Genomic DNA, 24,415 nt, shown 5'->3' with positions numbered 1-24,415 from the left:
TTAATGGCATGAAGCAGCTGAAGCTTTATGGAAGGGTACTGGAAATGTCCAATGAAGTGAAATATCTAGGCGTTACACTAGATAAAGAGCTGAACTGGAGAAAGCATGTCGAACTAACAACCACCAAGGCACTTAGAGTGTTTGGAATGTGTAGATCGGCTTATGGCAAAACGTGGGGTCTAAACCCAAAGGTACTAAGATGGATCTATACCATGATGGTAAGGCCTATCATCTTGTACGGATGCCTGGCATGGTGGCCAAGGACACTAAAGAGCACATGCAGGGATGCCCTTATGAAAATACAAAGAACGGCATGCATGGCTATTACTGGTGCGTTTAGAACGACGCCAACAGCGGCGATGGAGGTACTGCTAGACCTCTCGCCGCTACACCTAGTGATACAATCTGAGGCGCGGAAATCGCTACACAGGTTGACCCTAACAGGACTCTGGAGCGATAGCAAGCCAAAGACCAAACACACAAACATGGAATGCGACAATTTCATGGAAAGGATTACGAACATGGGCTGCGATAAGATGCAACCCAAGTTTGTGTTCCATAAGAATTTTAACGTTAAAATTCCAACAAGGGCTGAGTGGACCGAAGGTCTTGAAGCACCAATCTCTGATGAAAACGACATTATATGGTACACAGATGGGTCTAAGACAGAATCTGGTACGGGGGCAGGCATTTATGCAAATGACTTTAGTAGTAGCATAAGCATGGGCAATTACGCCACTGTCTTCCAAGCCGAGACATTCGCTATAATTGCCTGTGTTCATGAGAATATAGTTAGGCGAACCCAAGGGAAGAATATCTATATACTCAGCGACAGTCAGGCCGCTCTCAAAGCGCTCGAAGCTCCCAGAGTGGACTCTAGACTGGTATATAATGGCGTCCAAGCTCTGAACCAGCTTGGAAGGCAAAACAGGGTGCAACTGGTATGGATCCCAGGGCACGAGGGATTCATAGGCAATGAAAATGCAGATGAACTCGCCAGAGCCGGATCTGCAAGTAACCTTATAGGTCCGGAACCATTCGTGGGGCTCTCACAGGGAACCATCACAACGGCTATTAAAGACCATACCAAGACTAAACACCAGGAAGAATGGGATAGTCTGAAGGGTCTAAAGCATGCAAAGCTCTTTATGCAAGGATAGACTCCGGCTGGAGCAAAAAGCTTTGGAAACTTAGCAAAAGACAACTCCAAATCATAACGGGGGTGTTTACTGGCCACTACGGGGTCAAAGGATTTCTGGCCAAGATGGGACACTCTGACAACACCGATTGTCGTATGTGTGGCGAAGAGGAAGAGACAGTAAGACACTTAATGTGTGAATGTCACGCCCTCGCCAGACAAAGAATGAAGGACTTTGGAGCAGGATACCTGGAACCAAAGGACTTTAAAACGCTACCCATGAGCTCCATCATCCGACACATGGATATGGTGGGAAAAGCTCTTGAGTAGTTGACGGATCTCTTCTAGGGGGTAACTGCACAAAAGATCCCTATGGGTCGAAGTGTATCCGCAAGGGCCCCCGAAAACAATAAGATAAGATAAGATGCAATAAAATCAACTGTTGATTTGACGTGGATGCGAAATCTGACATGTACAATGTCGAATTGGGCCCCTGAATAATTTCCATCGCTTTGGGCGTTAAGTTTAAAAGTTGAATGAATTATTTAGCTTTTATGTTTTCGACGTGTATAGGTACGGGAATTAAACTAAAACAGTTTTCGCAAACATTTTTTTAAATCATGAATAAAAGTGGTAAGGCGCCATTTCTTTTAATACCTACAGACAGAAAAAGCGATATCGGGGTTGATCTCACAGTTAAGTTGTGCAGTATGAGTTGCCTACATATTCACCGCGCGGGCGAAGACTTGAAAACCATCTTGCATAATTTATCCAAAATGCGAATCCTTTCTAAAATTGTGTCACATAGGTATAGCCCTAGCACAGGCCCCAGTTTTTTTGGGCTGTTACTGGCGGTGGTTTCAATTAAAATGTTATAATTTAGAAACAATGAAAAAAAAAGATAATAATAATCGAGCCACTTCAAGCTACGACAGTTCTACATCCCCGGCGCCCCACACGCAGAACAAGGATGGGTTTTGTAAAACTTCTCGGACTGTTTGTAATTTTAAAGTAGAGTTGCAGTTGATACGAGCGGGGGCAGCCAGCCGGACGATAATTATGACGAATGGAAGTTTTCGAGTTTAGAATTCGCATTTCGCTTGTTACATGGCAACATGATAAAGGTGTAGCGCACAGCGCGATTCGCCATGTAAAAGTCGATGGCGGGAAAGGTGTGTCACGAACACGAGGAAAGTAGGTGAGCAGAGATCGTGGTAGTAAGACAGTTAGGAGCCATGAGCTTCTAGGAGGCCCAATGCCCCATCAAAAACACATCAGGTGAGTGTTTGCTTTGCCATATTGTTATGTCGACCTAAACGTGCATCATAAGATGGAAAGATGAGGAGACGGTTATAGCATATCGTTCTTTCCGTTAGTAGTAGTCCAATCTTGCAGTGCACAGCACATTTGGTAGTCAAGGAAATTGGACATGCATTTGAGGTGTGTCCGGAAACACACAGGCACGGTCGACTAAGTTGGAGCAACCGTGGCGAGACTATGGGGAAGGTGGAGGTCTCCGGGGGGCATAGCCCCCCCGTCCGGCTAAGTGACTAATGTGCAAATCTGATAAGAGTCACCAGGGATTTGCCCCTGTCTAGACCGGAGCAAGTCGACCGATGCCCAACTTGAGGTGCATAGCCATTTAGCAGCATGAGAATTCCTCATGCAGTGAATGTGGATTAGCTACCACAAAGAGCTCAAGGACATGGAAGGGCACGAGGTAAAACTGATTCATGCATGTAAGTGGCATAGCCACATGAGAGAGGCAAGACCTTATTTTATCTGTATACACATAATTGAGTAGAGTGGAATAAAGTTGGTCGACTCATCTTTCCATTCTAATGATATAAATGTGTAAATTATATATATTCATGCCGTCCATATGTATAGGTGAACCCAGCAATTAGTATTTCATACATATATTGTAGAGGAGGGACGACAAAAGGCATGTAAAGGATGACTCATGCTAGACCGGGACGTGCCCGGGCCGGGGCGCCCGACGCTTATTTTCCTATGACAGGAGACGGTGATAACGTGACGCTTTCTATAGAAAACTGAAGTATCGGACGTCCCGGCCCGGGCCCGGACGGTCCGCGCCGGACCGTTCTAACGTGAGTCATTCTTAACTGAAATATTTAAATCTAGGTAGATCTCATAGGGGGAAAATTTCAAAACCATCTAGCATAATCGACATACGACATACGACAGTTCTACATCCCGGCGCCCCACACGCAGAACAAGGATGAGTTTTGTAAAACTTCTCGGACTGTTTGTAATTTTAAAGTAGAGTTGCAGTTGATACGAGCGGGGGCAGCCAGCCGGACGATAATTATGACGAATGGAAGTTTTCGAGTTTACAATTATCATTTCGCTTGTTACATGGCAACATGATAAAGGCATGTAAAGGATGACTCATGCTAGACCGGGACGTGCCCGGGCCGGGGCGCCCGACGCTTATTTTTCTATGACAGGAGACGGTGATCACGTGACGCTTTCTATAGAAAACTGAAGTATGACGTCCCGGCCCGGGCCCGGACGGTCCGCGCCGGACCGTTCTAACGTGAGTCATTCTTAACTGAAATATTTAAATCTAGGTAGATCTCATAGGGGTAAAACTTCAAAACCATCTAGCATAATCGACATACGACATACGACAGTTCTACAAATCTACATCCCGGCGCCCCACACGCAGAACAAGGATGGGTTTTGTAAAACTTCTCGGACTGTTTGTAATTTTAAAGTAGAGTTGCAGTTGATACGAGCGGGGGCAGCCAGCCGGACGATAATTATGACGAATGGAAGTTTTCGAGTTTACAATTCACTGTTCGCATTTTACATGGCAACATGATAAAGGATGACTCACGCTAGACTAGGTCGGCGCCGCGCTTCATTTTCTATGGAAAGCACCACGTGATCACCGATCAGCCGTCATAAAAAATTACATGTCGGACGCCTCGGCCCAGGCACGGCCCGGTCTAGCGTGAGTCATCTTTAAAGGTACCTATGTAATGTCATCATCATCATCATCATCATTTCAGCCATTCGACGTCCACTGCTGAACATAGGCCTCCCCCTTGGACCTCCATTCGTACCGGTGCTCGAATGCTCGAATGGAGACCACGGACTAGCAAGCGCAGCGTAGGACATCCACCCACAAGATGGACGGACGACCTTGTTAAGGCCACCGGAAGACGCTGGATGCGGGTCGCTTCCAACCGGTACGAATGGAGGTCCTATGTAATGTAATTGAAATAAATAACATGATAAAGTCATGTAAAGGATGACTCACCCTAGACCGGGCCGTGCCCGGGCCGGGGCACCCAACACTTGTCACTTGTGATCACGTGACGCTTTCTATGGAAAAATTAAGTCTCGGACGCCCCGGCCCGGGCCTGGATCGTTCTAACGTGAGTCATTCTTAGCTGAAATATTGAAATAGGTATAGATCTCATTAAAGCGACTATTGAAACATATGGGTTATTTTATTTTTATTTATTTTTTTATTATAAATGGGCTTACTCATGGCCACAGACTAGCCGAGGCGTAGACGTGGCCTACGATGGAGCCACTAATGGATGGATTTAAACTAATTGGTTATGTATGACATGACGATTTTATAATAGGTATACATATATCTATTTAATGGCATTTCAATGCTTTGATTAATTTAAATTTAATTATATCAGGAAAAAAGTGATGGTATGTATTCATATTCATATTCTTTTATTCATAAAATTACAAACTTTACATGGCAAAAGGGTAATTAATACTTATATAGTTAGGTCGATTTCGATTAAACTTCATATATATGTATTCCAAAACGACTATTACCGTATTTATTTTGTGTATGATAATTTTTAAGAAAAAAAACCGACTTCTATGGGGGCCGGTGAAAGATTATTGTAGATGGTACACTATGTAGAAAAGGAGGTAAAACCACCCACTTTTCTACTAGCATTTCGCTTCTGTAAGGGTCGTAGTTCTAGCCTAACCTAACCCACTTTTCTGATAGCAGTTCGGTTCTGTGAGGATCGCAGTTCAAACCTAACCTAACCCACTTAACGGCGCATGCGGTGCGGTGTACGGGGGTTTAAGCGGGAGGGGCTAGTAAGATTGGCATCATCATACTTATATACTTACACATTTTATGGTAGGTAATCATAGTGGTTTATTTAGTTAAGGTATCATAGTGGTTTTCCGGGTCAAGGTCCGGGTCCGAGTCCGGGTCTGAGTCCGGGTCCGAGTCCGGGTCCGAGCCCGGGTTCGAGTCCAGGTCCGGGTCCGGGTCCGAACCGGATCCGGGTATGAGTCCGGTTCTGGGTCCGAGTCCGGGACCCAGTCCAAGTCAAAATCGAAATTCGTAATCACCAAATGTGTACTATGCGTTGTTGAAGAGTTCTATTCTGGTCATCATAAGCAGTTCCATTTCATCAAATGCGACAGTTTTTAATGTAAATGCTTGATTTTATGATGAAAATACAAAAAAATCTATGCGTATGCCTTTAATATTTGAGGAGTTCCCTCGATTCCTTATGGATCCCATCATCAGAACTCGAGCTTGACAAAAATGTGGCTTAAAAACTTAACTTGCTTAACAAACATAACGAAGAGGAAAAATCGCCAAACGTGAACTATGCGTCGTTGAAGAGTTCTGTTCTGATCATCATCAGCAGTTCCACTTCATCAAATGCGACAGTTTTTAATAAAAATGCTTAATTTTCTGATGTAAATACAAAAATCTCTATACGCATGCCTTTAATATTTGAGGAGTTCCCTCGATTCCTTATGGATCCCATCATCAGAACTCGAGCTTGACAAAAATGTGCATTAAAAACTTAACTTGCTTAACAAACATAACGAAGAGGAAAAATCTCGAAACGTGAACTATGCGTCGTTGAAGAGTTCTGTTCTGATCATCATCAGCAGTTCCACTTCATCAAATGCGACAGTTTTTAATGAAAATGCTTAATTTTCTGATGTAAATACAAAAATCTCTATACGCATGCCTTTAAGATTTGAGGAGTTCTCTCGATTCCTCATGGATCCCATCATCAGAACTCGAGCTTGACAAAAATGTGCATTAAAAACTGAACTTGCTTAACAAACATAACGAAGAGGACAAATCGCCAACCGTGAACTATGCGTCGTTGAGGAGTTCCGTTCTGATCATCATCAGCAGTTCCACTTCATCAAATGTCACTCTTTTGGATGTATATGCTTGATTTGATGATAAAAACCCAAAAATCACTATATGTATGCCTTTAAGATTTGAGGAGTTCCCTCGATTCCTCATGGAACCCATCATCAGAACTGGGTTTTGACAGAAACGGGACCAATCTGTATGCATATACATTCAATCGAAAAAATAATTTTCAAAATCGGTCCAGTAATGACGGAGATATGGAGTAACAAACATAAAAAATAAAAAAATAAAAAAAATAAAAATAAAAAAAAACATACAACCGATTTGATAACCTCCTCCTTTGGGATTTGGAAGTCGGTTAAAAATAAATGCCTAGTGTGATATTATTAAGGCTATACACGGTGTAACATGAGTAAACCGAATAATTTTAACAGCGTATTCCTGATCATATTTAGAGACAAAAATGTCCTATAAACTTTTTTGAAATTCGCCTAATTTAAGAGATATTATTAATTTAAAAAAACACAAGTTTTTATTGTTACTTAGTGTTAAAGGCCTTTTTGATGGTGACGTTGCTGCTATGGGACGTAGTCTAAATATCCTTATTGATAGATGTCAAAAAATGACAAGTAACACTTTGCAAAAAGTAGGTAATACGAAAAAAAAAATGTAAAAATCAATTTTAAGTGACAAGTTTACCTATAACATTTATTTTTTATGTACAAATACATCCAAAAAATTGAAAAAACAAAACAAAAAAAAAATTTTTTTTTGGCGAAATTCACCTAAACTCATATTACATTTTTTACTTCTTTTGACCTCAGAAATGCGTGGTTAAAATTATTCGGTTTCCTAATGTTACACCGTGTATACTATAAGGGTTTAAAAAAACAATACCCTTTTATTTAGCGTACATGTACGAGTGTTATGACTAGGTACTTAATTGTTTAATATATTTAAAATTAAAATTTCAATAATTAAATACCGGGTGTGGCCTGTAACATGAGCAAATAATCAGAACATAGATTGTACTCCTCAAACGGTGACACTTTTGTTCAACAACTTTAAAAAAATATGAAGTATTTAGACTCCCTAGTTTTCATACAAAATAAATATTATCTTCAATGGACGCCATCGCCACGCCATATCATTGTGATTGACGTTGCTTGTCAAGCCTTAAACATAACAAAATTCGCAATACATTGCGTCTTTGAATAACCTTTAAAGTGTTTTAAAAATCAAAGTACAAGTTATTTTCAAAAGTCGCTGAACAAATGTTGATCAGTATGAGGAGTACAGCCTACAGTTACATTTTTTGCTCATATTACAGGCCACACCCGGAATATAATATCATCATCTTCAAGTCTACGTCAAGTTCGTCATGATTCTATTTCCGAATGTCAAACACTTGTTAGAGGGATGACGGGGACTTCCATTTATAAATCCCCGACGAGAAAAGAGGGGTGGTACGAGTTTGACGCCTATGTCTACTGATGTCTGCGATCATATATAACCATGGATACCGCCTTTAGGAACATTACCGTTCAAATTCTCGGGCCAAATTAGCACACATACACAATTACGCCTACATTCAAATAAGACGACGCGTTTACAGAGCCGGTAATCAAAGCTGGTAAACGAAATAATAGTCATCTTTATTACACTAATGGTATATACATAAGTGTAGATGAAATGCATATAATGTCAATAACTACCAATCAGCGACATTAATCCGCTAATAACCTTCTTGCTGTAAGTACTGGCCGCTGAGAATTCGCGGTTCATATTTGATTAGAATATGACTTGGACAGGGACAGATTTATGCCATACATTGAAGAACCAGTCAAATAATTCACGTACATATAATAATTTAATGCAGATTAAAAGATAACTAGTTAAGATGTTGTTATGAAATGACAGACTAACTCAACATAAGTAAATATATCATTTTTGTATAAATGTATTCCGCTATAATAAGTATTTTGTATATTTTATTATCAATCTGTATGGCAGTGCGAATTCACGTTCAGGTATAGTCTGTCCGTTTTTCTAAGATCAAGTACGCCGTAGTAAATGTATGGCGAACTTGATCTTAGAAATCGGACAGACTATACCTGAACGTGAATTCGCACTGCCATACAGATTGATAATAAAATATACAAAATACTTATTATAGCGGAATACATTTATACAAAAATGATATATTTACTTATGTTGAGTTAGTCTGTCATTTCATAACAACATCTTAACTAGTTATCTTTTAATCTGCATTAAATTATTATATGTACGTGAATTATTTGACTGGTTCTTCAATGTATGGCATAAATCTGTCCCTGTCCAAGTCATATTCTAATCAAATATGAACCGCGAATTCTCAGCGGCCAGTACTTACAGCAAGAAGGTTATTAGCGGATTAATGTCGCTGATTGGTAGTTATTGACATTATATGCATTTCATCTACACTTATGTATATACCATTAGTGTAATAAAGATGACTATTATTTCGTTTACCAGCTTTGATTACCGGCTCTGTAAACGCGTCGTCTTATTTGAATGTAGGCGTAATTGTGTATGTGTGCTAATTTGGCCCGAGAATTTGAACGGTAATGTTCCTAAAGGCGGTATCCATGGTTATATATGATCGCAGACATCAGTAGACATAGGCGTCAAACTCGTACCACCCCTCTTTTCTCGTCGGGGATTTATAAATGGAAGTCCCCGTCATCCCTCTAACAAGTGTTTGACATTCGGAAATAGAATCATGACGAACTTGACGTAGACTTGAAGATGATGATATTATATTCCGGGTGTGGCCTGTAATATGAGCAAAAAATGTAACTGTAGGCTGTACTCCTCATACTGATCAACATTTGTTCAGCGACTTTTGAAAATAACTTGTACTTTGATTTTTAAAACACTTTAAAGGTTATTCAAAGACGCAATGTATTGCGAATTTTGTTATGTTTAAGGCTTGACAAGCAACGTCAATCACAATGATATGGCGTGGCGATGGCGTCCATTGAAGATAATATTTATTTTGTATGAAAACTAGGGAGTCTAAATACTTCATATTTTTTTAAAGTTGTTGAACAAAAGTGTCACCGTTTGAGGAGTACAATCTATGTTCTGATTATTTGCTCATGTTACAGGCCACACCCGGTATTTAATTATTGAAATTTTAATTTTAAATATATTAAACAATTAAGTACCTAGTCATAACACTCGTACATGTACGCTAAATAAAAGGGTATTGTTTTTTTAAACCCTTATAGTATACACGGTGTAACATTAGGAAACCGAATAATTTTAACCACGCATTTCTGAGGTCAAAAGAAGTAAAAAATGTAATATGAGTTTAGGTGAATTTCGCCAAAAAAAAATTTTTTTTTTGTTTTGTTTTTTCAATTTTTTGGATGTATTTGTACATAAAAAATAAATGTTATAGGTAAACTTGTCACTTAAAATTGATTTTTACATTTTTTTTTTCGTATTACCTACTTTTTGCAAAGTGTTACTTGTCATTTTTTGACATCTATCAATAAGGATATTTAGACTACGTCCCATAGCAGCAACGTCACCATCAAAAAGGCCTTTAACACTAAGTAACAATAAAAACTTGTGTTTTTTTAAATTAATAATATCTCTTAAATTAGGCGAATTTCAAAAAAGTTTATAGGACATTTTTGTCTCTAAATATGATCAGGAATACGCTGTTAAAATTATTCGGTTTACTCATGTTACACCGTGTATAGCCTTAATAATATCACACTAGGCATTTATTTTTAACCGACTTCCAAATCCCAAAGGAGGAGGTTATCAATTCGGTTGTATGTTTTTTTTTATTTTTATTTTTTTTATTTTTTTATTTTTTATGTTTGTTACTCCATATCTCCGTCATTACTGGACCGATTTTGAAAATTATTTTTTCGATTGAATGTATATGCATACAGATTGGTCCCGTTTCTGTCAAAACCCAGTTCTGATGATGGGTTCCATGAGGAATCGAGGGAACTCCTCAAATCTTAAAGGCATACATATAGTGATTTTTGGGTTTTTATCATCAAATCAAGCATATACATCCAAAAGAGTGACATTTGATGAAGTGGAACTGCTGATGATGATCAGAACGGAACTCCTCAACGACGCATAGTTCACGGTTGGCGATTTGTCCTCTTCGTTATGTTTGTTAAGCAAGTTCAGTTTTTAATGCACATTTTTGTCAAGCTCGAGTTCTGATGATGGGATCCATGAGGAATCGAGAGAACTCCTCAAATCTTAAAGGCATGCGTATAGAGATTTTTGTATTTACATCAGAAAATTAAGCATTTTCATTAAAAACTGTCGCATTTGATGAAGTGGAACTGCTGATGATGATCAGAACAGAACTCTTCAACGACGCATAGTTCACGTTTCGAGATTTTTCCTCTTCGTTATGTTTGTTAAGCAAGTTAAGTTTTTAATGCACATTTTTGTCAAGCTCGAGTTCTGATGATGGGATCCATAAGGAATCGAGGGAACTCCTCAAATATTAAAGGCATGCGTATAGAGATTTTTGTATTTACATCAGAAAATTAAGCATTTTTATTAAAAACTGTCGCATTTGATGAAGTGGAACTGCTGATGATGATCAGAACAGAACTCTTCAACGACGCATAGTTCACGTTTGGCGATTTTTCCTCTTCGTTATGTTTGTTAAGCAAGTTAAGTTTTTAAGCCACATTTTTGTCAAGCTCGAGTTCTGATGATGGGATCCATAAGGAATCGAGGGAACTCCTCAAATATTAAAGGCATACGCATAGATTTTTTTGTATTTTCATCATAAAATCAAGCATTTACATTAAAAACTGTCGCATTTGATGAAATGGAACTGCTTATGATGACCAGAATAGAACTCTTCAACAACGCATAGTACACATTTGGTGATTACGAATTTCGATTTTGACTTGGACTGGGTCCCGGACTCGGACCCAGAACCGGACTCATACCCGGATCCGGTTCGGACCCGGACCCGGACCTGGACTCGAACCCGGGCTCGGACCCGGACTCGGACCCGGACTCAGACCCGGACTCGGACCCGGACCTTGACCCGGAAAACCACTATGATACCTTAACTAAATAAACCACTATGATTACCTACCATAAAATGTGTAAGTATATAAGTATGATGATGCCAATCTTACTAGCCCCTCCCGCTTAAACCCCCGTACACCGCACCGCATGCGCCGTTAAGTGGGTTAGGTTAGGTTTGAACTGCGATCCTCACAGAACCGAACTGCTATCAGAAAAGTGGGTTAGGTTAGGCTAGAACTACGACCCTTACAGAAGCGAAATGCTAGTAGAAAAGTGGGTGGTTTTACCTCCTTTTCTACATAGTGTACCATCTACAATAATCTTTCACCGGCCCCCATAGAAGTCGGTTTTTTTTCTTAAAAATTATCATACACAAAATAAATACGGTAATAGTCGTTTTGGAATACATATATATGAAGTTTAATCGAAATCGACCTAACTATATAAGTATTAATTACCCTTTTGCCATGTAAAGTTTGTAATTTTATGAATAAAAGAATATGAATATGAATACATACCATCACTTTTTTCCTGATATAATTAAATTTAAATTAATCAAAGCATTGAAATGCCATTAAATAGATATATGTATACCTATTATAAAATCGTCATGTCATACATAACCAATTAGTTTAAATCCATCCATTAGTGGCTCCATCGTAGGCCACGTCTACGCCTCGGCTAGTCTGTGGCCATGAGTAAGCCCATTTATAATAAAAAAATAAATAAAAATAAAATAACCCATATGTTTCAATAGTCGCTTTAATGAGATCTATACCTATTTCAATATTTCAGCTAAGAATGACTCACGTTAGAACGATCCAGGCCCGGGCCGGGGCGTCCGAGACTTAATTTTTCCATAGAAAGCGTCACGTGATCACAAGTGACAAGTGTTGGGTGCCCCGGCCCGGGCACGGCCCGGTCTAGGGTGAGTCATCCTTTACATGACTTTATCATGTTATTTATTTCAATTACATTACATAGGACCTCCATTCGTACCGGTTGGAAGCGACCCGCATCCAGCGTCTTCCGGTGGCCTTAACAAGGTCGTCCGTCCATCTTGTGGGTGGATGTCCTACGCTGCGCTTGCTAGTCCGTGGTCTCCATTCGAGCATTCGAGCACCGGTACGAATGGAGGTCCAAGGGGGAGGCCTATGTTCAGCAGTGGACGTCGAATGGCTGAAATGATGATGATGATGATGATGACATTACATAGGTACCTTTAAAGATGACTCACGCTAGACCGGGCCGTGCCTGGGCCGAGGCGTCCGACATGTAATTTTTTATGACGGCTGATCGGTGATCACGTGGTGCTTTCCATAGAAAATGAAGCGCGGCGCCGACCTAGTCTAGCGTGAGTCATCCTTTATCATGTTGCCATGTAAAATGCGAACAGTGAATTGTAAACTCGAAAACTTCCATTGATCTTAGAAATCGGACTGGCTATACAGTCTGCAAAATTTACACGGGTACACGAATCGGGTCAAAAATATTTGAATAGGCGGAGTCACAATAAATCCCCACTTTCAGTTCCAATGGAAATATTTTATATGTATATAGCCGGTCAAGCAAGTTTGTCAGTAGAAAAAGGTGCAAAATTAAAATTTTGTTTGGGACCACACCCGTTCGCGCGCTTACATTTTCTAAATTTGCCGCTCTTTTCTACTGACGGAAATGGCTTGAGAGAGAATATGTGACGGTAGAGGGTGGATTCGAATAATCAACATTTTCAGATAATGTGTGTATTTGTTAAATTAATTCAGTGGAAGTCTATCTACATATACGAGACCGGGTATGATTATCTCACGAGTTATATCTCATGAATAGAACATTTATTCTAGATATCTTTCCAGGCATACACTTAATTTCATGTCTCTCTAATTGGACAGCTTTTTTCCATAGTTCTCTGCGAATAGCATCTTGTGGGAATCTGAATGGAAAGTAATGTAAAATGATAATATCAAATTTGATTATTAATTTGGAATAATTACGTAGTTTTTTTTACAATTCCATCTCATGAAATAAAAAAGGAAAATACAAATCTGTAAGAAAGAATTCATTACTACATTTATAATTATATAGAAAATACCTAAACCAAGCACAAGTTAATAAAATAGTCTACTTCATTTGGCATAACACCATCCCTATTATCCTCGCAATTTAAAAAGTCGTATGTTGTTATGAAAGTCGTATGCAGTTGTTACGTTTTAGCTTAGCACGGTAGTATTGAAAACAAATCGTCATGTTTATTCCAAATTTTACTGAAGTTATCTGTTTACTACAAGTGAAAAGTGATTCCACTATCCTTGGTATGAACTAAAATAACTTCTGCACCACTTCACGACACATGAAGACATTTTTAATTACAAAAAAACGTTGTTTTTATAAATCAATTTAGTCATCCGTCACTGACTGTCATCTCGGACGAACTGAAGTTGCGAATCGAATAGTTTGTAAGCACCGCCTACAATCGAATAGTTTACGTTGGGTCATAACTGAGCGGACAGAATACTTCCATGTATATCAGTTCGCTGACTGATGTACATCGCACTTTCCAAATGGATGGCTTAATTTGAACTTAGTTTTTAAATTTTTAAAGGGGCCCACTGATTAACAGTCCGCCGAACGGTGTTGGTCTGTCAGTTAGAATAAAATTTTGACAGTTCCGAACAACTGACAGGCCGATACCGTCCGGCGGACTGTTAATCAGTGGGCCCCTTTAGGCACACTGCCAAAAGCGGAACAATTTCAAGTAGATACCTACTTGTAGGTAGGCATACACAAATACACATAATTACATATATTTTCGTCCCGTTTTTAAGCGATTTTTTTCCGAAAAAGTGGCATATTTTTATTTTGTAGATATCTATTTTCCGATAGTCGAGGGAAGGAACGACAGACCAACAGTCGGACCCATAAATTAAATAAATAACTTTAAGGCGAAGAAGATCACAGACACCTAATGCCATGAGGGTAAGACAGTAGAGGTTCCCAATCGATATTTTGGAATTTGGTACCTTTAATCTAAATTCATAAACACCCGTCAAGTGTGTCAAACTTATGTACAGTCAGCCAAGAAAGTGGTCTACCACTTTTCGACTCTATCAATCAAATGATAGAGTACCTACCTACCTACCCGTACCCGTACCTATACTTCTGTGGTAACACAATCTATACGTAGTAACTAACCTGTTTATAGGTTACATTTTATATGAAAGTTATTCTCATAAACCCGAATAAAATGGTATCCACATTCCACAGGCCTATCAAATCAGTCATTTCATCAGGAAAATAATTGGCGCAAATCTCATCTAGCGTCCACACGTACTTTAATTCACCAATTTTAGAACCATAAACAAACGCACGTACAGATTCTAGCATTCCATAGATACTAGCTTCGAAAATTGGCATTTTTGTGTCCGCACCTCCTGATTCGATCGGGCAATTTAATCAGATTGGCGAAAAATTTACTAATCTGGATACGCCTTAATTAGGATTGTTCATTTTTTTTCAAATGTTCTATTTCGAAAACCATTTCGAGATATAAGGTTTTTAAACAGTTTCCGACATTTGCTGCGATTTAATAATTGAGGATTGAAGATATTTCAACAAATATCCTTATGACCTTAGTTTGACCTTCTCCTGGGCTAAATGTAAAGTCATTGCATAATAAAAGTTATCGAACCATAGTAAATAAATCCGTCACTCACGTATTGTCAAAGTTATCATTGTCATCGATTGTCATAACAAAATTTTTCAGTTAAACCGCTGCGCTTGTTTGTTACAATTTGATTTATAATTAATACCTAAACAGTAATTTCATTGCTTAATAATATATCAAAAACCTTGTTCCTATGTGTGGGAATGATTCACAAAAATAATAGTTCGAATCCACGAAGACCTACGACGTGAAAGATGGTGCCGTGCCGTGAATTAAACTTGGAATACCTACCTACTTCACGTGTTACACACAGTATTGCTGTGAGAATCACGTCGATGTAAGTATAAAATTAATATTAATTTACTACAATTAAGTATTTAAAAGCTCACTTTATTGGTAGGGTCATGGTATCTATTTATTTTCTGTGGTAATGTAGGTAGTATCTAAAGGCAAACCGTTAAACAGAGATGGTGCCTACTAGAAAGAAGGAATATACAAGAATACATAGCCATACTCAAAATTCAGCCTGAAACTGCTTTAAAAAGATATAATTTCTAATTTCCAGGTACATGTTGCAGTTCAAGCTGCTGATATCATGGTGGACAAGACTTAATAAAGAGTTGTGAATAATAAAACATGTTTTTGTTTACCTACTTTTTTATTAATTTGGGAAATATGTTATATATGTTTCCAAAAAAATAGTAACTTTACATTAAATGTATGTTTATCATGTTCTGCACGAGCATCTGACAATGATGGCTTCTTGTTGACCATCCAGAAGAGAAGTGTATGGTTTGTTATTTTTCTCAAAAATGGACGGCAAAGTCGACTTTGCCGTCTAAAAAATCGGTCGCGAAGCGCGTAGTTTATGGTTAGTCAAAAATTAAAAAGTTAAAAACATTGCAGTCTCGATTTTGGGACTGCAATGTTGCATACAAATTCCATTATTTGTCGAGTTCCAAACTTTTTAAAAGTTGAAATGGCCATATCAAATGAAGGCACAGGCCCAATAAACAGCCAAACAGATGATTAGTACCGCGACTATTTAGGTGTCTCAAATAGGTTGGCGTATTTTTGGCAGAAAAATACACTTCTATTTTTTTATTAAAAAAATAAAAAGGCGGCAACGGCTTTTCTCTGTGAAAATATATACAGCAGAACGTTGCTTTTGTAAAATATTTCTATGATATTTATATTTCTTGCACCATTTTTGAGAAAAGCACTATATATGACTCGGCTGGAAGGCTACTTGCTGGCTTCGGATTCAATTAAACGGACTCCCAAGGTCGTCCGTTTAAAACGAATCCTCAGCCTGCAAGTAGCTACTTCCGAGCCTCGACAATAATGTACTATACTCTGTTCCCAGGCATTATTTACGGTCGTAAAGTATTACGACGATTAATAATTAATCTGACGTTCGTTTCAATACAAAATGCTCAACTTTGTTCTGGGCCCAAGTGCAGTTACATATCTCACAGCTGTATCTAAATAGGAATCACGATGACCTGAAATAATAGGATATAATTAGCAAAATTGGCATGTTCCTAATATAGTAGTATAAGTATGTAGTACAATATCCAAACAATGGTGACAAGCCGGTAGAAAGCACCCAGTGGGTGCTGAGCTACCTTTAGCAATGGACGCTTGTAACGATTTTATGAATCCAATCTTCTTACAAATCGAATCAGTTAAAATATATATGATGTAGGTAACTTACATTTGTATTTTTGCTCCCTTGATTTCAGCCAAGTTATGGTTGGAGTTGGATGCTATATGGATACATACTCCAATAAAACTAGGTTATATTATATAACTTAGGCAGATTTCTGGAATCAGCTTTCTCAAATTTATAGCGTAGGTATTTTGAAATTAATGATTCAAAATAAACGAGTTCGAATTCCAGACGATTGTTATTTATAGAAACACGTGACACTGACATTGTCGACAGGTGACATTACAATCAATTGACAATGACAACTATTTTTTTAATGCTTGTTGTTGCTTGTGCATTATCCTAATCAGCCGACGCCATGTAATTTACGAGAAGTCGTATCTCATATTTTCAATAAATTATAAATATTCAACCGAGCCACGAATTACTAAATCATTCAAATTGGTATCTTAAATTAACCTATATTTTCAGAAAATAAAATAAAAATGGGGGTCTAAAAAAAATGAACAATCCTAATTCAGTACTTACTCGTATATGAAATGTTTTAAAGTTTGTTGTTGCTATAGCGGTGAGCTAACTGAAAAAACCGCAACCGGAAGATGGGCGCAAGATTAATTGTGACGTCACGGCCGGAAACGCCGGATGCGCCGTCGAGGGGACACGCCGGAAGTCCGCCAGCTGAGAGGCCAGTGATAAACAAACATATGCTTCGGTGCCTGTAAACCTTACTAATACTAATGTAGGTATGTTGTAAATACCAATATGCTATTTATTTATATACTAGCTTTTGCCCGCCACTTCGTCTGTGAGGAATTAGTGACAGCAGCTAAAGTAGGTATAGCGCCTTGATAATGCTAATAGCAATCATTCAATTCGCGCATTGCTTACTTCAATTATTAGGCAATTCATTAGTAACGCTCTCAATCCCACCCTACATTGCACTCTCTTCAGGGATCGATCACTTCGTTTAAAGTATATAACGAACCACAAAACCCAGTGTATTATAAATTTTCAAAACTAGTTTCAAACTTGACTCGCATTTTTGGTACCTTACGGTGCGGTACCAGTTACTACTTATAACACATACACATACATAGTTTTTAAGTTTATACCTACTAATAACGCTATGGATCAATGATCTGAAATAAACGATTTCTTTTTTATAACTATGTACTTATGCCTATTAACATTTAGGTCAGTTATCAACGTTTTCATATGCTCCAGCGTATGCATATGCTGTTCGTGCGAAGTCCCGTAATCCCTGAGTTACGAGGCCATTATGACGTTTCGCTAACTTCGCTACAATGCACCCGAGTGCCGTACATGTGTTGTGCGATAATGTACTTTAAATGCAACAACGATGCGACAAGATTTAAAGGACTTGGAATAAGTAAGTGAAGTTTGAAATTCATGAAGCTAAAGCAGTTTTGTAACTTTTGTAGCATTGTGTACAATTTTAATTAAGTATAACATAATAAGTACATTAAATGTAAGTAATGTAAAAAACTACATCATCCAACTCCGACTCAGGCTCAGTGTGTCTAAAGTGTCATTCTATGGAACTTGCTAACTATGTAAACAAACCGCCATACTGAAATCATCATTTAGTGACAGTTTCAATATAGCGGTTTGTTTACATAGCTAGCAAGTTCTATAGAATGATACTTTAGAGCAGAATTATTTTAACTACTCAGTATTTTTAATCGTCTCTATACTGATAACATTTCAATTAAATTTATCGATTTCGTTAACCTACTTTTCCATCTATCAAAGAAAAATCAAATACAATTTCTAAAAAACCCGAAAAATTCAGTTCTACCCGCCTCGCTTATCCACTGAATTTAGTAGGTATCAATATTATCCGCGCCTCCCTCGGCCCGAGACTGATCACTTTCCCTTATCTCCCCGATTTCCCATCATTAATTTTTTGCCCGGCCTCCCTCCGGATTGATTGTGACCAATCAGGCCCGACAGCTTTCATTTATATGCTCTTCCCAATAATAGTTTTTGCTGTAATGATTCACTTTTCTTTCTAATTTTCTATTAGGAAAAAGGTTGACTCTCGATTTTTGTAGTGAGGTAACTGAAAATGAAGGGTGGCTCACTCCGCGATTTCGTCGCTTTGCTACAGGTAGCTAAAAGTACATCCGTTCCACACCAATTTTGGTGGCTTGTGGCGCTGTCGCCACCTAGCGGCCATACCTGTCCTGATCGTAACAGACGCGTTTTGTTAGAGAGTGAGTCTTCTGTACCTAGTACTATCATTTATTCTGTGGTAATACAGCAATTATTATAGTTCATTGGGATTTTATTATTAGACATTTACAGAAAACAACTACCATACTGAAACTAAATATGGACTGGTAACAGGTTTTCAATAGAATAATAACAAAACTTGGCGTTGAACTAATGTAAAACAGTGAATAAATCTACATAGTGTTATAAAATATAAACTTATTTTTTTGCTCATGTTGCCATTGAAACCAGTTACTAAATATAGAATAGCTTTATATTTTATTTATTGTAAGCACATCATTTGAGCGCTTTGCTCGTATCGTATAAAATTATACGCATTTCTTGCTTTGTGGAAACGAATTTTCCCGGAAATTTACTCGTCACCTGTTTTAATTATTTGGCCTCAACAGCGCAAATTTAATTGAATACGTTTGAGCCGTTTTTGAAAACTGATTTCAAAGAAGGAAACCATGTAATTAGATGAAGATAATTACATTGCGTACTTGCTGGCGTAAGAACCTTTGTAAAGCACTTAGTTTATACATATTTACAGCCGGTCTTTGAAGAAATTAAAGTGGTGGCCTGAAATATCATACGTCAAACCTTGCCAAGCAAAATTAAATTTTGATTTTGTCAACACAAAGTTCAAATTAGAATGGAACAGGAGACCTTTTTATAGGTCTCTGGGCGGCTAGAGGATAGTATGAGTAAGTTGTAGCTCGAAGCGTTGACGGTTCCTATAAATATTGCGGTAGCTGTCAACAAGTAGCTAACGAGACACGCGAGCCGAGCCGGCGGCGCTACGGAAGCAGCGGCTAGACGCACAACATCGACTAACGTACCTAATCATTTAGTTGAGCATTGAAAAAGCCAAATCTGTGGCAAATATTATGGGACAAATTGATCTAGTCCCGAAGCAAGCTCAATATAGATTCTAACAGCTAACATTATATATATATATGTCATAATATTAATCCTTTATCAGAGGAATCAAGGGTGGTGCTTTTGTTGGTTAATTGATAATAGTCACACTTAAACTAACAACTATATAATTACTCTTGAGTCATTCTGATTTGTAACTACTGTGCACAAGCTAATAAACAATTTGTGCACAAGCTCCTTTGCACGAGGAATCCCTCTGAGCTCGTACACAGACTGTATCTACCTATTAAACAAATTATGTTTTGGAATATTTTAGAACACTCTCGTTTGAAGTTCGGGGCTGGAATAAGTATGCGCGCTTTCTATTAGCACAGAGTTTCTTAAACTTTTAGCAGTCACGGACCATTTTCACAATTTAAACAATTCCACTGACCCCGGTCAAAAATATTTTAAAATAAAGTTTCAGTAGGTACACTTAGGTCTCGTCTGGTGAAGTTTACTATAAGATTTCCTATAGTAGGTTAGGTAACTGACCTACTGCGGACCCCTGATAAACATGCTATGGACCCCTAAGGGGTCCGTGGACCCCACTTTAAGAAACCCTGTATTAGCAGGACCAGGCGCGGATCCAGCCCTCAAAAAAGGTTGTGGTCACAGCCACTCCAAAATCCGCCAAGTGTGAGTCGAGGGTACCTGATGATTCCCCGACCAATAAATTCGCAGAGGGATCGCAAGCCATTTATTTCAGTCTATACACACTTAGATGGATAACTACGCTAAAAAACTCCTTCAGCTGTAAATTAAAAGCTGGCATTAAGCTAGAAATAATTGCCCCTGTTAGTAAATAATCTATATTCTTGCAAATAATTAGGGCTCTGTATTCAGCTGGGGTACCTCCCCTAATGATTCCCCGACCAATTTTTAGTAGATTGTCGATTCGCTTACTAGTAACAGTCTTACAACGTTTCGCCGAAAATGGTTTTGCTGAGTCAATTATTCGTAGATGTAACTTTAAGTCGACTAATTTTTGGTAGACTCTGGTTTCACATAAATGATTCATTTTACCTGTGGACACTGTCGGTATTTAAAGAACTACTAACTATAGACTACCATCGTGAACTTAAAAAAAAATGCATTTTTTGGGTTCCGTAAAAGGAAAAAACGGAACCCTTATAGGATCACTCGTGTGTCTGTATATCCGTCTGTCACAGCCTATTTTCTCCGAAACTACTTGACCAATTAAGTTGAAATTTGGTACAGATAATAAGGCCAAAATCTGGAAAATGTCCACATGTAGAGCAGTTGCCCCTACACTTAAGTAGTCGGAATTTTACCAAAAATGGCATGCGATTTTTTGTAAGGTCTATGGAACCCTTTCCATAGGTACCCATACATATAGACCTGCGCTCTAAAACTCATATGACAGTCAATTAAAAGCTGAAATTATTTTAAGAAATTGTACAAAAATTTCTGATTGTTTAAATTTAAGACTAATTAAGTTAACAATTTAAGAAAATGCTGTTTTTTCTGTATCACTATAATAATTTGAATTGTCAGCTGATATAAATAATTAAATACGCGTGTATGACAGCTAGGAGTTCTATTTAACTACTAGCTGTTGCCCGCGACTTCGTCCGCGTGGACTCTTATCTTGAACATTTTACGTCTTGAATACTATAATTTTCATCGATGCAAACTTTAAAATACAAACTTTTAATACAATGTTAATGCCCTTTTACCAAGTTTGAAGTTCCTAGCTTGAAAAAAAATGTTTGATATTCATACAAACTTTCAACCCCTTTTTCACCACCTTAGGGGATGAATTTACAAAAACATTGAAATTAGTTTTCTTGTATTTTAATTTAATACCTTTTTGCAAAGTTTCAAGTTCCTAGCTTAAAATAAAATTTGCACTCCAAGACGAACTTTCATCCCCTTTTTAACCCCCTTAAAGGTTGAATTTCCAAAAACGTTGCAATTACTATTTTTTGTAATCGGCTATTACGTCTTTCTAAGAAGTTTCAAAGCATTTGTAGTGGATTCAAACTTTCAACCCCTTTTTAACTCTGTTAGGGGATGAATTTTACAAAACGCTGAAATTACTTTTCCTGTCTTCTAATAATATCCTTAAATACAAAGATTCAAGTTCCACACTCGAAAAAATGTTTGATATCCATACAAACTTTCAACCCCTTTTTCACCACCTTATGGGATGAATTTTCAAAAACGCTGAAATTAGTTTTCTTGTATTTTAATAATATATCTTTTTACGAAGTTTCAAATTCCTAGCTTGAAAGAAAACTTTAACCCCATACAAACATTCATCCCCTTTTTAACCCCCTTAGGGGTTGAATTTCTCAAAATCGCTTCTTATCTCTTGTACACTTTATAAATGCAATCTGGTGTGCAAATTTCAACTTTCTGGCTTTTGTAGTTTCGGCTGTGCGTTGATGAATCAGTCAGTCAGGACACTTGCATTTATATATATAGATGTACCTAGGTACCGTGTTTCGGCCAATGGTTAATTTACTCGGGCAATTTTGACGTTCACCAAACGATCATTCTACGAAAAGTGAATCTGCGTATCGATCAACTCACTACTCTGCGTACTTATACCTAATGAAATTCTTCCAAATGTTTCTCTGCCAAAGCGTCTATAAAACAAAAATCTACTCGGGGAATCAATAGGGCACCCTATTAGGGTTGTGGGCATGCCCACCGTGCCCACAACGGTGGATCCGCGCCTGAGCAGGACCTGCAAACGCTTGCGTTTTGTATTGGTACGAGATCGCTGTTTGATAGAAAATACATTGTAAATAAAGTAGGAGAGTAGTAGCACTTTGCCTCGCACATGCAATTAGCCGTCTCGGATAAAACTGCAATCGCCTCACCCTACTGTTTGCAATTGTTTTGCAAATAAACGTACGTACGCACAGCTTATCGTGAGTTACTTGTAAACACGCAACTCCAGAGGGCCTATTGCGAATAGATGAAGCTTAGAATTAATCGTGTTAGATGTCACTAATACAGAAATACGAATACTTTTGCCTACGTGTAGGTAGGTGTAGGTACAGTCAGCAGCAGAAGTTACTAAGCGGGCGCGAGGTGTTTAAAATGATCTTGACGCGACTTTATTGTTAATTTTGATTTGAACACCTCGACCGCTTACAAACCTCTGCTGCTGATTGTATGGTAAGATTGGTAGGTATTAGTAGGTATGTATCCTTGATATAACTCTTGTCTTGAGACTCTTGAGCATAGGAACGAATTATGGCAGTCATTCACAAAATTGATACTTATACACTTTTGCAGCTGGGTAACGTAAAAATAAAGGTACCGCAATCTAACATTATTTCTTTACCTCGTGGATAGAACTTACGTTACGTAGTAAATTCATAGAAATATGTTTTATAATAATCCTTGGAAGGTATGTCACGTCATATATTTACTAAACAATATTGAAGTTAGTCAAAGGTTTTATCGACAACTAAATACTTAGGTACTGCAATACCTAATATTTACGCTCTCCAAAATCCGTGCCAGCCCGCTACCAGCTACTACGTACGTGCGTCAAGCTACTTTCGCATTTCTGCCATAAAGCAGAGCGCTTCGCGTGTCTCCGACGAATAAAATACTTCCTGCTAGATGTTTTCCTGCTGCACTCGCAACAGGAAGTGTAATAGATAAATGCGGCCTTTTCCGCCAGTGGAATCTGTAGCAAATCATTGGTCTAGGCTCTAGGGCTAACCGAGGTTGTTTTGGTCGAAAACCTGATAGAAAATTTGGGCTTCGCTTAGAGCTATCGAATATCGTCCAGATTGGATAGTTGAAGTCATTGAGGTTTGATAATATTGAACTTCTAAGCGACGTTTCTTCTGAAATCGATGACCTTTCAGGACGAAAATAATTGTATTCAATTAAAGACTTTTGGTTGAGAGCTGGCGGCTATCTCTCACAACGTATCAATCCCACGACACGACGTATCAATGCCTCAAAGGCCTGTTTCAGATTTAAGTTAGTTATTAATTTCGTTTAGTAGTACCATTGTATATATCATGTATGTAAATAAATGATTTTATAAGACTTTTATTGATAGCTCAATATCTTATGATATAGTGGTGATGGTCACAAAAAACCTTTCGCTGTTGTGCAACATACAATGAACATGACACCAAATTCAACATCTTGGGAGTCATCAGAATGTTATAAACCAATTTCCTACATTGCACGTGTAAATAATAAATATTATAGGACATTCTTACACAGATTGAATAAGTCCCACAGTAAGCTCTTGAGGCTGAAGGCTTGTGCTGTGGGTACTCAGACAACGATATATATAATATACAAATACTTAAATACATAGAAAACACCCATGACTCAGGAACAAATATCTGTATCATCATACAAATAAATGCCCTTACTGGGATTCGAACCCAGGACCATCGGCTTCGCAGGCAGGGTCACTACCCACTAGGCCAGACCGGTCGTCAGTAGTAGTTATAAAACATCAGTCTGTACACTTTCTATATAGTAAAACCAAACTTGTACTTGTACGACATTCCTGTCCACCAAGTCGAGATACCAAGTTCTCGGCGAAATTTTCGTCAAACGAGA

General features: G+C 38.2%; 1 protein-coding gene across 1 annotated transcript; it reads left to right on the top strand.

The window, feature by feature from the left end:
• Window positions 1-317: 317 nt before the first annotated feature.
• Window positions 318-1,160, top strand: LOC134666190 (uncharacterized). Its single transcript, XM_063523340.1, has one exon. It carries the CDS (start codon window positions 318-320, stop codon window positions 1,158-1,160), a length of 843 nt encoding a protein of 280 aa, XP_063379410.1.
• The last annotated feature ends 23,255 nt before the right edge of the window (window positions 1,161-24,415 follow it).

This window comes from Cydia fagiglandana, chromosome 7, assembly GCF_963556715.1.
Source record: "Cydia fagiglandana chromosome 7, ilCydFagi1.1, whole genome shotgun sequence".
In the NCBI taxonomy this organism is placed as follows: Eukaryota; Metazoa; Arthropoda; class Insecta; order Lepidoptera; family Tortricidae; genus Cydia; species Cydia fagiglandana.
The sequence above is the reverse complement of the archived record's forward strand: the minus strand, read 5'-3'. Positions and strand labels throughout refer to the sequence as shown.

Coding starts and splice junctions, on each gene's coding strand:
- LOC134666190 (XM_063523340.1), top strand. CDS start 318: ATGGCTATTACTGGTGCGTTTAGAACGACGCCAACAGCGGCGATGGAG.